This window comes from Octodon degus, unplaced genomic scaffold, assembly GCF_000260255.1.
Source record: "Octodon degus isolate 3935 unplaced genomic scaffold, OctDeg1.0 scaffold00093, whole genome shotgun sequence".
Classification (NCBI taxonomy): Eukaryota; Metazoa; Chordata; class Mammalia; order Rodentia; family Octodontidae; genus Octodon; species Octodon degus.
The window spans coordinates 6,767,897-6,779,710 of record NW_004524669.1 but is presented as its reverse complement, the minus strand read 5'-3'; the positions used below and the strand labels follow the sequence as shown (position 1 = coordinate 6,779,710).

The window sequence follows — 11,814 nt, the reverse complement described above, 5'->3', positions numbered from 1 at the left end:
TCCTCCCCTGACTCCTCCCCCTGTACCCCAGCCCGGCCAGAACGGCCCCCGGGACAGAGCGACGCGGAACCCCGGGCGCCTGGGTCCCCAGCATGATCCTCGGTGAGTGGGCTCTGCGACGCCAGGCGCTAGGCTCCTAGGTCCCTCTCAGCAGGTCACCCCCCACCTCCCGGCACCGCGGCGACTGCGGCCGCCCGTCAGCGACCGGCTCCCCCTCCCCCTTCAGCTGCTTCCACATCTGGGGTCCCCTCTTCCCCAAGCTTCAGCTTCTCCGTATAATCTAGGGAGTGGCAAGGGGGGAGCCAGAGTGGAGACCCCCGCCCCATAAGGAGAACATTGCGTATTCATGAGTCTCATGAATATTAAAGAACAGTCTAGGAAGCGCTGGGGGAGGGGGCTGGTGCTGGCCTGGTGGAGTTGGGGGAAGGTTCTGACCCGTCCTCCCCAGCGCCTTCCCCCACCCTTTGCTGTGACACTCGGACATCCTTCTGGGCCCAGGATAAGAGGGAAAGGAGGAAGGGGGGGGGGGAGGCCAGAGTGGTGGGTGTAGCTCTGAGGTGAGGGAGGTGGGAGGTGGAAACTGGGGAGTGCAGATAAGGGGGCTGGGGGAAGTCGGGGTGGGAAACTGCCCATCCCGGGCTCCTGCGGCTTAGAGCCTGTCTCCGCAGCCATCCTGCCCCAACACGCCGGGACCTGCCCCTCTCTCCCTGCTGTGTCTGCCTGGGCCCTTCCCTCCCTGCTTTCTGCCCTCTCCACCCCTGCCTTGGGCCGGGGAGGGGGCACCACGCTAGGAGGGGCGTGGGGGAAATAAGGCTGGGGGAGGGGAACTCCCGCTGGGCGCTGACAGCCCGTCAGCCACAGCCACCCCATCCTCATGACCTACATCGGGAAGGGAGCCCCAGGGATGGGGGAGGAGAGGGCCTAGCTGCGCTCTGGGCTCGCATCAGCTCTTGCACCAGGCCCCTGCCCCGCTCCCTGCCTCCACAGCCATGCGAGGCCCGCTCTGACCTCTGCCCTCCACCCCGGCTAGGCGGGTTCCTGGGCCCTGGGATGGTGGGAGCTCCGACTAGGCCCAGACACCTGTAGTCTCCCTGCCCCCACCGGGGACACCTGGCTCTGTGCTGATGCCTGAGGGCTTAACCGGCTCCGATCCTCGGCCCTCTCCCCAGACTCCTTATTTGGCTTCCTTTTTCTCTTTCAATTGACCCCATACCCCTATTTACTTGGCTAATGGTCCTCTGCTTCTGCCTTGCTTCCCCTCCGCCTGGCACTCCATCCTGTCTTTCAAATGAATGAGAGATTGGTCGATCGCCTGCTTCCTTCTGGAGAGTATTTCTAGACAGTGAAGATGTTTTACACCCTTCTTTGAGCACCACCCCAGCCTAGGGACCTCCACCCCAAAACACATTAGCCTCAGGCCTGGAAGCACTGGCTGCACAGCACTCCTACGCTCTGCCATCCCTGCTTAGTCTGGCTCCACCTCGGGCCAGGCCCCAGGCAGCCAGGTGCTTGCCCACATCAGGCCAGGGTGAGCCAGACTTGTCCTGCTCAGTAGGCCCTGAAGAGGAGGGCACTGGGACCAGATGGAGCCCAAACAACACCACAGGCACGGGAAGTGTGCCTCTGGTCCAGAGCCTCTGAAATTGTACCCTAGCCACCAATTGTACCCCCAGCATCTCTCTGGAGGGCACTAGTAAATTCCCATTTTGTGTCAAGCTCAAAGAAGGGTGGGAAGCCTGTGCATCCCATGTCCCTTAGCCCTCTTTTTATTTTTATTTAGTTACTTACTTGGTGCTGGATAGGCCCCACACAGCAACTGGAGTACACTTTCTACCAGCGAGCTACATCCCAGCCCCACCTTAGCCCACTTAGAGAGGAAGGAGAGGGGAAGGGAGCGGCCATCCAGGGCTCAGGTCCCTACCCGCAGGGATATATTAAGGTACTCTGAATGTTAGGGCCTACTGAGACCACGTGCAAGGTGACCTTGGAAGAGGGGCCCTGATATGACCCTGCCAAGCCTTGTAAGATCTGGAATCAGGGCCCCAGGTCTAAGATGGTAGCTCTGGACTCTGGTTCTCCACTCTGAGCCATTCAGTACCATCCTTTCCCAATGGGGTGGTGAGGGCCAGGTCCCTGGAAGAGATCCTTTCTAGTCTAGTGGAAAATATTTCCCAGAGGTCTGGCTCTGGCTCCTCCCTGCCTGGCACCTCCTCCTTAGGCACTGCCCCACCCACATCCACTTTAGGATTATTAGGGATGATGCTTAGGAATTGCTCATAATCATCCCCTTGTCTCTTTCATCCTTGACTTCAAAGCCTTTCCAGGCTTCAGCCTGCCTCCTGCCAAGATGGAAGAGTTGAGGCAGAGAGGGGCAGACCCAGTGAACTTGGTCAAGTAGCTAAGACCCAGAGTTCAGGATCTGCTCCCGCCCCTACCCTGATTTCTGGGAGAAAGAAGCCAAGAGAGGTCTGGAGAGAGAGAGAGAGAGAGAGAGAGAGAGAGAGAGAGAGAGAGGGCGAAGAGAGGAGAGAGAATTAAAGATAAAGGCTGGGGAGATAGCTCAGCAACATAAGTGTCTGCCTGGCAAGTGTAAGATCCTGAGTTCAATCCCTGGTACAAAAAATCAAAAAGAAGTCTCAGTTTCTGCCTTGGCCGCAGACTCTAATTCCCACTTTGCCCTGGGTTGACCCTGTGCCTTCCAGCACCTTGGGCCAAGCTGCCTGCTGATACCTCTCTGATCTTAATTTCATATGAGCCCAGTCTTCAGACCTACACTGCCCCTCAGCCCTACCCTGACACCTGTCCTGGCTCTTGTGCCTTCTCAGACACAGCCAGCCACTCCCAGAGCCAGCTCACCTCACCGAAGATATTCCCACTCTTTGTCACCAGGCCTTCTGCCCTGGAGCCCCACCTAAGAGAGCCCAAGAGCTGGGGCTGGGGACCTAGCAAGAACAGAAAAGAGAAGGAAAGGACCAGGCCCCAGCGGGCTGGAGGGAGCCAGATGTGGCCTGACTGTGGGCAAATGCTGGCAGGGAAAGCTGAGCAGGCCCAGAGTGCCCAAGGCTAGGTAGGGTATGGAAGTGGGCCGTGGACATCTGTCCTAGGGTCTGCAAGCTCACCGTCCACGGTGCATTGGAAGCTGTCCTTCATAAAGCATGTAGCTGAACACAGTAGTACATTACAGCCATCCAAACACTCAGGAGGCTGAGGCAGGAGAATCTGAGTTTTAGGCCAGCCTGGACTACATAGTGAGACCCTGTCTCAAAAAAGCCAAAATGAAAGGAAGGAAGGAAAAAAGAAGGGAGGGAGGGAGGGAAGGAAAGAAAGAAGGAAGGAAAAAAGGAAGGAGGGAAGGAAAAGAAAAAAAAGCAATAACCTTCTGAGCTGGGTGGGGCTGTGTCTGCTGGAGGTAATTACTCTAATGAGCTTCTCTCTGGGGTGTCCTGCCCCAGCCAGGCCCGGCTCCTCCCAGCCCTGCCTTTTCCTGGCTGGCACAGGCTCACGCAGGCACTACAATTTTCTCTCCTCCAGACCTGCCTGAAGCCCTCACCTAGCCAGAGGACAAAAGCCCAGAATTCCTTACCTCCGTGCCTGCTTCGTTGGCTCTCCCTCAGTTCTTGCTTTTTCCCTTCCCTTCCACAACCTACCCCAAGAGTGTAGTGTTTGCAAGCCCTGCCTGTGGAGCAAGACTGGTTCGAATCCTGCCCCCACCCCCAGCTGTGTGACCTTGCTCAAGTAACTCCCTCTCTCTGAGCCAGCTGTCATCATCCATAAGATGCGAATTCATTTATGCAGCAAACGTTTATTGAGCTCACATTGTGGCACGCCAGCACTTTACATGGGCCCGCTCAATCCTCTCATTAGCTCTTCGAGGCAGGAGCTGTTGTTCTCATTTGACAGATGAGAAATGAGAGCGAGGCCAAGGAACTACCCAGCCACCTAGGCACGGTGCAGGCATCAGCTGGGGACTGCGCCTGCCCTGTAGCAAGCCCTCAGAAAGTGCCAGATACTGTCCTCAGTGGAAGGGGACAAGGCCTTAGGCTTGGGCTGCATGAAAGCACAAGCCTTGTTTCTGTCCCCACACACACCCATAAACTGCCATCTGCCCCTCTCCCCACCTCAGATTTCACAGCAGAACGGACCCTGGGAAGGGGCCAGTGAGTCTCCGGTTCCCCCACTTCCTTCCCTCTCCTGACCCCCTGTCCCCACCCCCTCCCCAGGGATCCCAGGAGTGGAAAAGATGAATTACTGGCCATAGGGAACAGGACACCTCTACCTGCTTTCCTGCATCCACTTGAGTTAAAATTAGGACCCCAACCCAAGAAAATACATGGAGCTTGCTTTCCCCACCCCCCACCCCCAAACAAGGTGGACTCCTTCATGCAAATCTCTGCTTCAGAGATAAATCAGAGCCCTTTGGAAGTGACTGCTAGAGAATACGACAGATCTTGATTTGAATCTCAGCCCTAATACTTACCAGCTGAGTGACAGCTACGATTGGTGACTTCTGAGTCCCAGTTTCCTTATAAAAATGAAAAAGTAATATCAACTACTTTGTAGAACTATTGCCACCTCAGAGATTGAGCTCCTTCCAAGTAAGTGTGAGGATACAGTACATCGTGACTTCTCAAACTTTCTTTTCCAAGAACTCAGTTCCTCCTCTAAGATGAGTTTGAGGGTGGAAGCCCCAAGTGTCAAGAGCCAGGGAAAGGGTCCAGGGCCCAAGCTGCAGCGCACGGTGTGTGAGTGGGGCCAGTGCCAGCCAAGACCAGCTGCTGGGGCCGGGGCAGGGGCCAGGTTTCTCGCACCATTCCTGAGGCTCATTAAGGCTGCCCAGGCTTGGAGTGCCAGGCAGCAAGAAGGGCTGGGCACAGAGGGGACAGGCCACGAGGGACTGCCCGGAGGGGAGAGGGTCCGTCCGCCTGCGGTCCGCCTGCGATCTGTCCGTCACTCTCTTTCATCTTTCTGTCCTCTGCTCTGGCCTCTCCACTCTCATCTTAAGCTCTAGGTCCTGCTTCTCAGCAGCGTCTGGCTTTGCAGCTTCTTTCACCTATGCACACCCCACTGTTCTCTGTCCTTTTCTTCTTAGTGTCTCTGCCCCTTTTCTCAGTGGCCCATTCCTGTTTCTACCATTCTTCCCCATTCTGACAAAAATAGGAATGTCTGTTGGTCTGTCTGTCTATCTGCTCTCTCTTCTCTTCCCACCCTATCCCAACCCTGAAGATGCCAGAGGAGGACATGAATTCAAGGCACACAGACCCTAGCAGCTCAACAGCCTAAATCCAGCATCCCACCCTCCTTCAGGCATTAGAATTTGCAAGCCCAAGCTCCCAGCAGCCTTGACCCTCCCTGCCTCAGGCACCCTGGCCACCCAGTCTTGGCAGTGGGTGAGAAGGACAGACCCTTCTGGACCAGCTCCCTGCCCCCAGCTGTGCCTGAACCCTCCCCACCCCCTCCCTCTCGCCTCAGATTCCCCTAATCCCTGCTCCCCCGCCCTCCCCTCTGCCCCACTTTTCCTGGATTCTGATTGGCTGATTCGACTGACTGGGCTGGGGGAGGGGGATAGCAAGGGAGGGGGCAGAGGGCAGAACCAAGGGAAGGGGACTGCTGTCAGGCCCAGGCCCCTGGGGGGCCAGGGCCAGGCCACTGCCTGGGGGCAGCGGACAGCAGACACTGAAGGTATGAAAGGGGACAGTCTTTATGGGGGGAACAGGAAAGGATCTGGGTACCCCCTGCCCTCAGAAGGTCAAGGGAGGACAGGAAGGGCAGGAAGCCTCCTGGGTTTGCTGGGTCCCATTGTTGGCAAAGGTTGTGGAGTTGCAGAGGGCAGCCAGGACACCACAGCTGGTGGGCGTGTGGTCACGGAGGAAAGCTGGGCCAGCGGCAGCCTGAGGGTCCTGCGTGCTGGCTGTCCCTTGAAGCCTGGTGGGCTGCTCCCAACCTCCACCACTCCAGGGGAGGAAGAGGTCTCAGAGAGGGCGGCTGAGCAGCTGGCCTGGACTTTCATTTCCCCTTAGGGTCAGGCCCAGGCACTTCCCTCACAGGCTAGTTCTGGTTCCTCCTGCAGAGCCCGAGCTGCGCACCCTGGGGAGCCACAGGGCTCACACATGGCCCATGCGTCCACCTCCCAGAGCGCACGCCACCCACCCACCACCTACCCAAAGATGTGGACCATTGCTGGAGAGCCGTGATCCAAACAAAGTCCTAACTGTAGGGGCCCTGAAGGGTCTGCAACCTTCTTCCAGGTCCAGGCCTTCTCTTGCCTTCTGGGAGATGGGAGGAGCCACCCACTGGATTCTGTTCTTCCTGGGATGATACAAAACTTTTGGATACCCTGGAGGAAAGCAAGGCCAGAAAAGTCACCAGTGGCCAGGGTCTGGGGTCTCTGAGTTCTCTTTGGTCCCGCAGGCAGCTTGTAGTTCTAAGCTTTTCCTGGGTCTAGAAGCTGCCTAAAGGTCTTGGGGGAGGGAGGATAGAGGAGGGGGAAGTAAAAACCACCCAGAAGGGAAGCCCAGCTCTGTGTCCTCCCCCGGGCAACAAGCGGGCTGAGGAGCTCATCCATCTGGAACCAACAGAGGACCTGTGTGTACTGCACACACCAGCACACGCATGCACAGGGGTCACAGTTTCTGAGGGGGGGGGCACAGCCAGGGAGTCAGGCTCCAGGCTTGGGCGGGGTTCCCAAGCTTCACCTTTCCTACCCCACAGAATGTCTTCTCTGCCCTACAGGCAGCCTGAGCCGGGCAGGGCCCCTCCCTCTGCTACGGCAGCCCCCCATCATGCAGCCCCCGCTGGACCTCAAGCAGATCCTGCCCTTCCCACTGGAGCCGGCCCCTACCCTGGGCCTCTTCGGCAACTACAGCACCGTGAGTAGCAGCCTCACTGGCGCAGCTTCTGAGCCCTCTCCCTGAGCCTTGCCTGCCCTCTTCTCTCCTCATCTCTCCTCGCCGTCCCAGCTTCCTCATTCTGTCTGGTAGAGATAGTTGTTTTTTTTTGTTTTTTGTTTTTTGTTTTCTTTTTAAGACAGGATCTCAGTATGTAGTTCAGGCTGGTCTTCAACTCTCAGCAATCCTTGTGTTTCAGCCTCCTCTGGGATTACAGGCGTGTGCCACCATGCCCACTTGTGTCCAGTATACTATTAACAACCATAATAGCTAATATTTGCTAAGCCTGAGCAGCTAAGCAAATATTATTGGCCAGATACTATACTGAGTGTTTTATATGAATTAGTTCACTTTCTCCTCCAGTGAATCATTCTATCTATTTATTTTATTTTTGTGGTACTGAGGACTGAACTCAGGACCTTGTACTTGACAGGCAATCGCTTATATCATACCCCAGCCCGAATCATCCTATCATGTAGAGATGTACTGAGCCTCCTCCACTGGTGGTAGCACCTAGGTGAAATGGTGCACACCTGTAATCCCAGCTGAGGCCGAGGCAGGAGGATTACTTTGGGTTTAGGCCAACCTGGGCTGCTTAGGGAGTTCAAGAGCAGCCTGAACTACAAAGTGAGATCCTGCCTCAACAAAAAAAGAAAGAAGGGCCTGTGAGATAGCTCAGGAATCTAAAGCACCTGCTTAGGCAAGCTTAGGCAGGCACAGGGGACCTTGGCTCAGTCCCTGGCACCACACGCCTCGCTAGCCCCACCCTTAGCCCCACCTTCAGGGCAGGCTGAGCCAGCCAAGAAAAAAAGAGAAAGAGAAAGTGGCTGAGGCTGTCATTCAGTGCAGAGCCCCTGGATTCCAACCCCAGTACTAAATAAATAAATAAAAGTGGCTCCAGGGAGGTAAAAAGCTGCAGACATTGAATCAACCACAAAAATAAGCAGAAAGATGTGTGCCTGTTTTTAAGTTCTACCACAGTGGGGTCCACAGCTACATAGGACCAGCAGGGGTAGCCAGGACAGCTGGAAAAGTTGCCCGGATTTAGTACAACAAAAAGAGGGAGCACATCCACACTTGAACAGGAAAGGGCCTTGAGAAGGACGGTGTGGGGGGCAGCCCTCCAGAAGGGAGCCGAGGCCAGGCAGGATGGCCATTAGGAAGCTGTCCCAGCAAGACAAGAAGGACTGCCAGGGTGGGGTGTGGGGTCAGACTGGACAGAGCGGGGGCCGCGTGAGGGAGAGGAAGGGAGGCTCAGTGAGGTGTCTGCAAGGAAATACTGACAGGCCATGGTGACCAACACACCAGGGCAGGGGAAGAGAAAGGATGAGTCAAGGGCAGCCGAAGTCATTGTTGACAGAGGCAGGCCTTAGAGGAGGGAAGCAGCCGAAAGTTCTGGAGTCACTTTAGGACATGCTGGAGAGATGTGGAGAGGGACATGCGCCACATAGAACCAACAGGCCGGTAGAGCCTGAGGCCTGCAGCGCCGGCTACTGCAAAAGAGCTGGGGAGAGTCAGGCTTACTCCACTCAGATCACCCGCCACCAAGCCATCATCAGCCCCAGATATGTACTGAGTTGTGTGTGCACCAGGCATTGCGGCAGACCCTGCCATGTGCGGGCTTAGTCTCACCAAAGCCCCTCAAACACACATTGTCGTTCCTGTTTCACAGTGGATGACGGAAGCACAGGCTTAGCCAGGCGTGGTGGCATATACCTGTAATCCCAGCACTCGGAAGGATGAGGCAGAAGGAACAGTGGGACTTCAAGACCAGCCTGGGGGGCCGGGGAGATGGCTCAGTAGGATAAGCGCTTGACTGGCAAACGCAAGGATCTGAGTTCAATCCCCGGTTCCGAAAAAAAAAAAAAAAAGACCAGCCTGGGCTACAAAGTGAATTCAAGGCCCACCTGCATAGTGAGACCCTGACTCAAAAAGACCAATGAATAAATAAATGCAGGCTCAAAAGGCTTTAGTAATTTACACAAATTGACCCAGTATGTGTCTGAGATACAATTTGAGCCCATAGCATCTGACTGCAAATAGGGTTCTCTTTGAACCAGAACTTCTCCCCCTAAACTCCCAAAGAACTCAAATCAAAGGTTGCACTGTAGGTTTTTGTTTTGTTTTAATCTTTATTTGGTGCAGGGTCTCGCTATGCAGTAGCTTGAACTTGTGATTCTCCTGTCTCAGCCTCCCCAGCCCTGGGATTACAGGCAGGCACCACCACACCCGGTTTTGGTGGCTGCCCAGTTTCAGTGGCCAGCATAGTGTACCCACATGCAGTACCTGGGATCAAACCTGGGTTCTTATGCGTGCCAGGCGCGCTTAGACCACTGAGCTATCTCCCCAGCCCCTACCCCCTTTTTCCTTTTAACAGATTCTCAGCCAGGCATGGTGGCTCATGCCTGTGTCCCAGCACTTGGGAGGCTGAGGCAGAAGGATTACTGTGAGTTCAAGGCCAGCCTGGGCTACATTGTGAGTTCAGGACCAGCCTGAGCTGTACAGCAAGAGCTTATCTCAAGGGTCGGCCACATAGCTCAGTGGATTAAAGCACCTCCTTAGGCAGACACAGGGACCGAGTTTCGATCCTTGGTGTGCTGTGCCGACCCTTTCCCCAGGGCACAGTGAGATGACCATTGAGACAGGGTGTGCGCCTGTAATCCCAGTGCGTGGGAGGCTGAAAACAGGAGGATCACTGCAAGTCTGATCTGTGTAGTGAGACCCTATAGACCCTGTACTAAAAAAAAAAAAAAAAAAGACCCTATCTCAAAAACCAAATAGTACTTAAAGTTAAAATAAGAGGTCATTGTAAAACTGTATTTCTAAAAAAGAAAAAAGGCTCACTATGTAGTAGAGGATGGCCTGGAACTTACTATGTAGTCCATGCCTGCCTCAAGACAACTAACTTATCCAAGGTTACATAGACATTTAGTTGATTTACGTGACTCATCCAGAGTCTCTGACAGTAGAGTTACTTAAAGCCCTGAGCATGGGGCTGGGGGGTATAATTCAGTAGTAAAGCACTTGCCTAGCATGTCTGAGGCTCTGAGTTCAGTCCCCAGAACCATCCTAAATAATAATAATCATAATAAAGCTATAAACATAGATAGCCTTAAAAGGGTGTTGAATGCCACTAATTTTGGTATCTGACCTGCAGGATGTGAATTGATGTTCCAAAGTATTAGCTGTGTGTCCCTAGGCAAATCACTCAGTCACCCCGAACGTCACTTTTACCAGCTATAAAATGGGCTACTAATAGCACCGACACTCATAGTTCTAACAACCCTGTTACATAATCATGCCTTGCATGAAGCGCTCAATCAATGTTAGCTGCTATGACTATTATGTTATTGTTTTGTTTTAAGGAAAAACCAGAGAGAGAAGGGCAAGGCGGCCAAGGCCTCTGGCTTGGGGAATAAGCAGAATTAGACAGTAAGGAATAGGATGCTCCGGCTAAGGAAACAGAGGAGCAGATCGAGGGGGTGGGGAGGGAAGCATGTTCCTGTAGAGTGGAGAAGCCAAGGGAGAGTGTGGCAGGCTGCATCAATAGTGTCAAATTCTGCAGGGGAATGAGGACTGCAGAAAAGCTGCAGACAGGCCTTTGGAGTCCTGTGCGGCAGCTAAGTACATGGCTTCGGAGTCAAGCCATCCAGGTTTAAATTCAAATCCCAGTTCAGCCACTTACTAGCTTATGACCTTGGGGAAATTACTTAACCTCTCTAAATCTCAGTTCCTTCATCTATAAAATGAAGATAATAATAGTACTTACTTCGAATTGTGGTTGTGATGATTAAATTAGATCATCTATGCAGGGTTCAGGACAGAGCCGGCACATTCCAAGGGCTTCATAAACATTAGGTGTGGTGGTGGTGGTGGTATTACTCACAGAGGAGTCTATCCTTCGCGGTGAACTCGCATTGAAGCCCCTTCTGCTCTGCAGACCCTGACCCTTGCACCCCTCCCCACATGACTGTCTGTCTCCCCAAATTCTCCTCCCAGTCACCCCTTGCTTCCCCCTGCCCTTGGCCGCCTCTCGCTGTCTACCAATGCAGCCACTCTCTGGATCCTGCTTCACTGTCTCTGCTCTGGGTGGGATGGGAGGGGATGAGACTCAAAGATGAGGAAGTGAGAATCCCAGGCCCTGTCTAGAGAGGAAGGGATGAGGGGTGAGGGGAAAGTGGGCGGCTTTGCCCTCCTGCCGCTCATGCCCCCGTGCTGCCCCGATTGGACCGCCAGGGGGCAGCAAGCGCACGAGGCTGGTGCTCTGGCAGGTGGCGAGTGAGGGGAGGAGATGCGAAGAGGTGAGAAAGGTAACCCCACTTTGAGGTGGCTCGTGCCCAGGGAGCCCCCAGCCCCGGCTCGGAGGAGTCGCTGGCTCCTCGGAACCTGGGCTCGGTTCCCACCGCTGTGGAAACACTGCCTTGTAAAAGACAGCACGGTGCAGGGGCTGAGTGCAGAGGCTTAGTGCAGCGGCAGCAGAAAGGGTCGCCTGGGGCCTCAGGAGAACGGCTGTGGGCGGGCGAGGGTCAGTGCGGAAGGGTGAAAAGAAGGACAAATGCCAGAGTCACAGAGTCGTCCTAGGGCTGCTGGGGACACTGGCCCCAACAGCAGCCCGGCGCAGGCAGCCGAGGTCCTCTGGGCAGCGCCTGCGCCCCCGGGCCGAGGAGCCGCGCCTGGACGATGTCCCCCTGGAAGCCGGGTGCGCGCGGACGCCCCCTTCTCTTTTCCGCCTAGCCCCCTGCTCTTCCCCCGCGCCCCGCCCCGCCCCGGCCCGCCCTCAGCACCGCCCCCGGGGCGGGCTCGGACCCGGCCGGCGCCTCCTCCCTTCTCCCCGCCGGCCGGGCCTCACAGCCCCAAGCCACCCGGGGAAACGAGCGCCGCGTCCCCGGCCTGCCTGGCCGGCCAGGCTCGGCCCCCGCCCGGGCCCTCC

At 55.5% G+C, this 11,814-nt stretch overlaps 1 protein-coding gene across 2 annotated transcripts in view; it reads left to right on the top strand.

The window, feature by feature from the left end:
- The window catches only part of Znf385a (zinc finger protein 385A), a 21,438-nt gene continuing 9,624 nt past the window's right edge, over nucleotides 1–11,814 (top strand). The window contains exons 1-2 of one of the 2 annotated variants that reach the window (XM_004637929.2): nucleotides 1–102; nucleotides 6,730–6,866. In XM_004637929.2, coding sequence (XP_004637986.1) covers nucleotides 93–102; nucleotides 6,730–6,866 — 147 coding nt within the window. In that variant the 5' untranslated portion in view covers nucleotides 1–92. Of the gene's footprint in view, nucleotides 103–5,589; nucleotides 5,680–6,729; nucleotides 6,867–11,814 lie in introns of those variants that run through there. The other variant, XM_023722874.1, reaches the window with a different exon arrangement.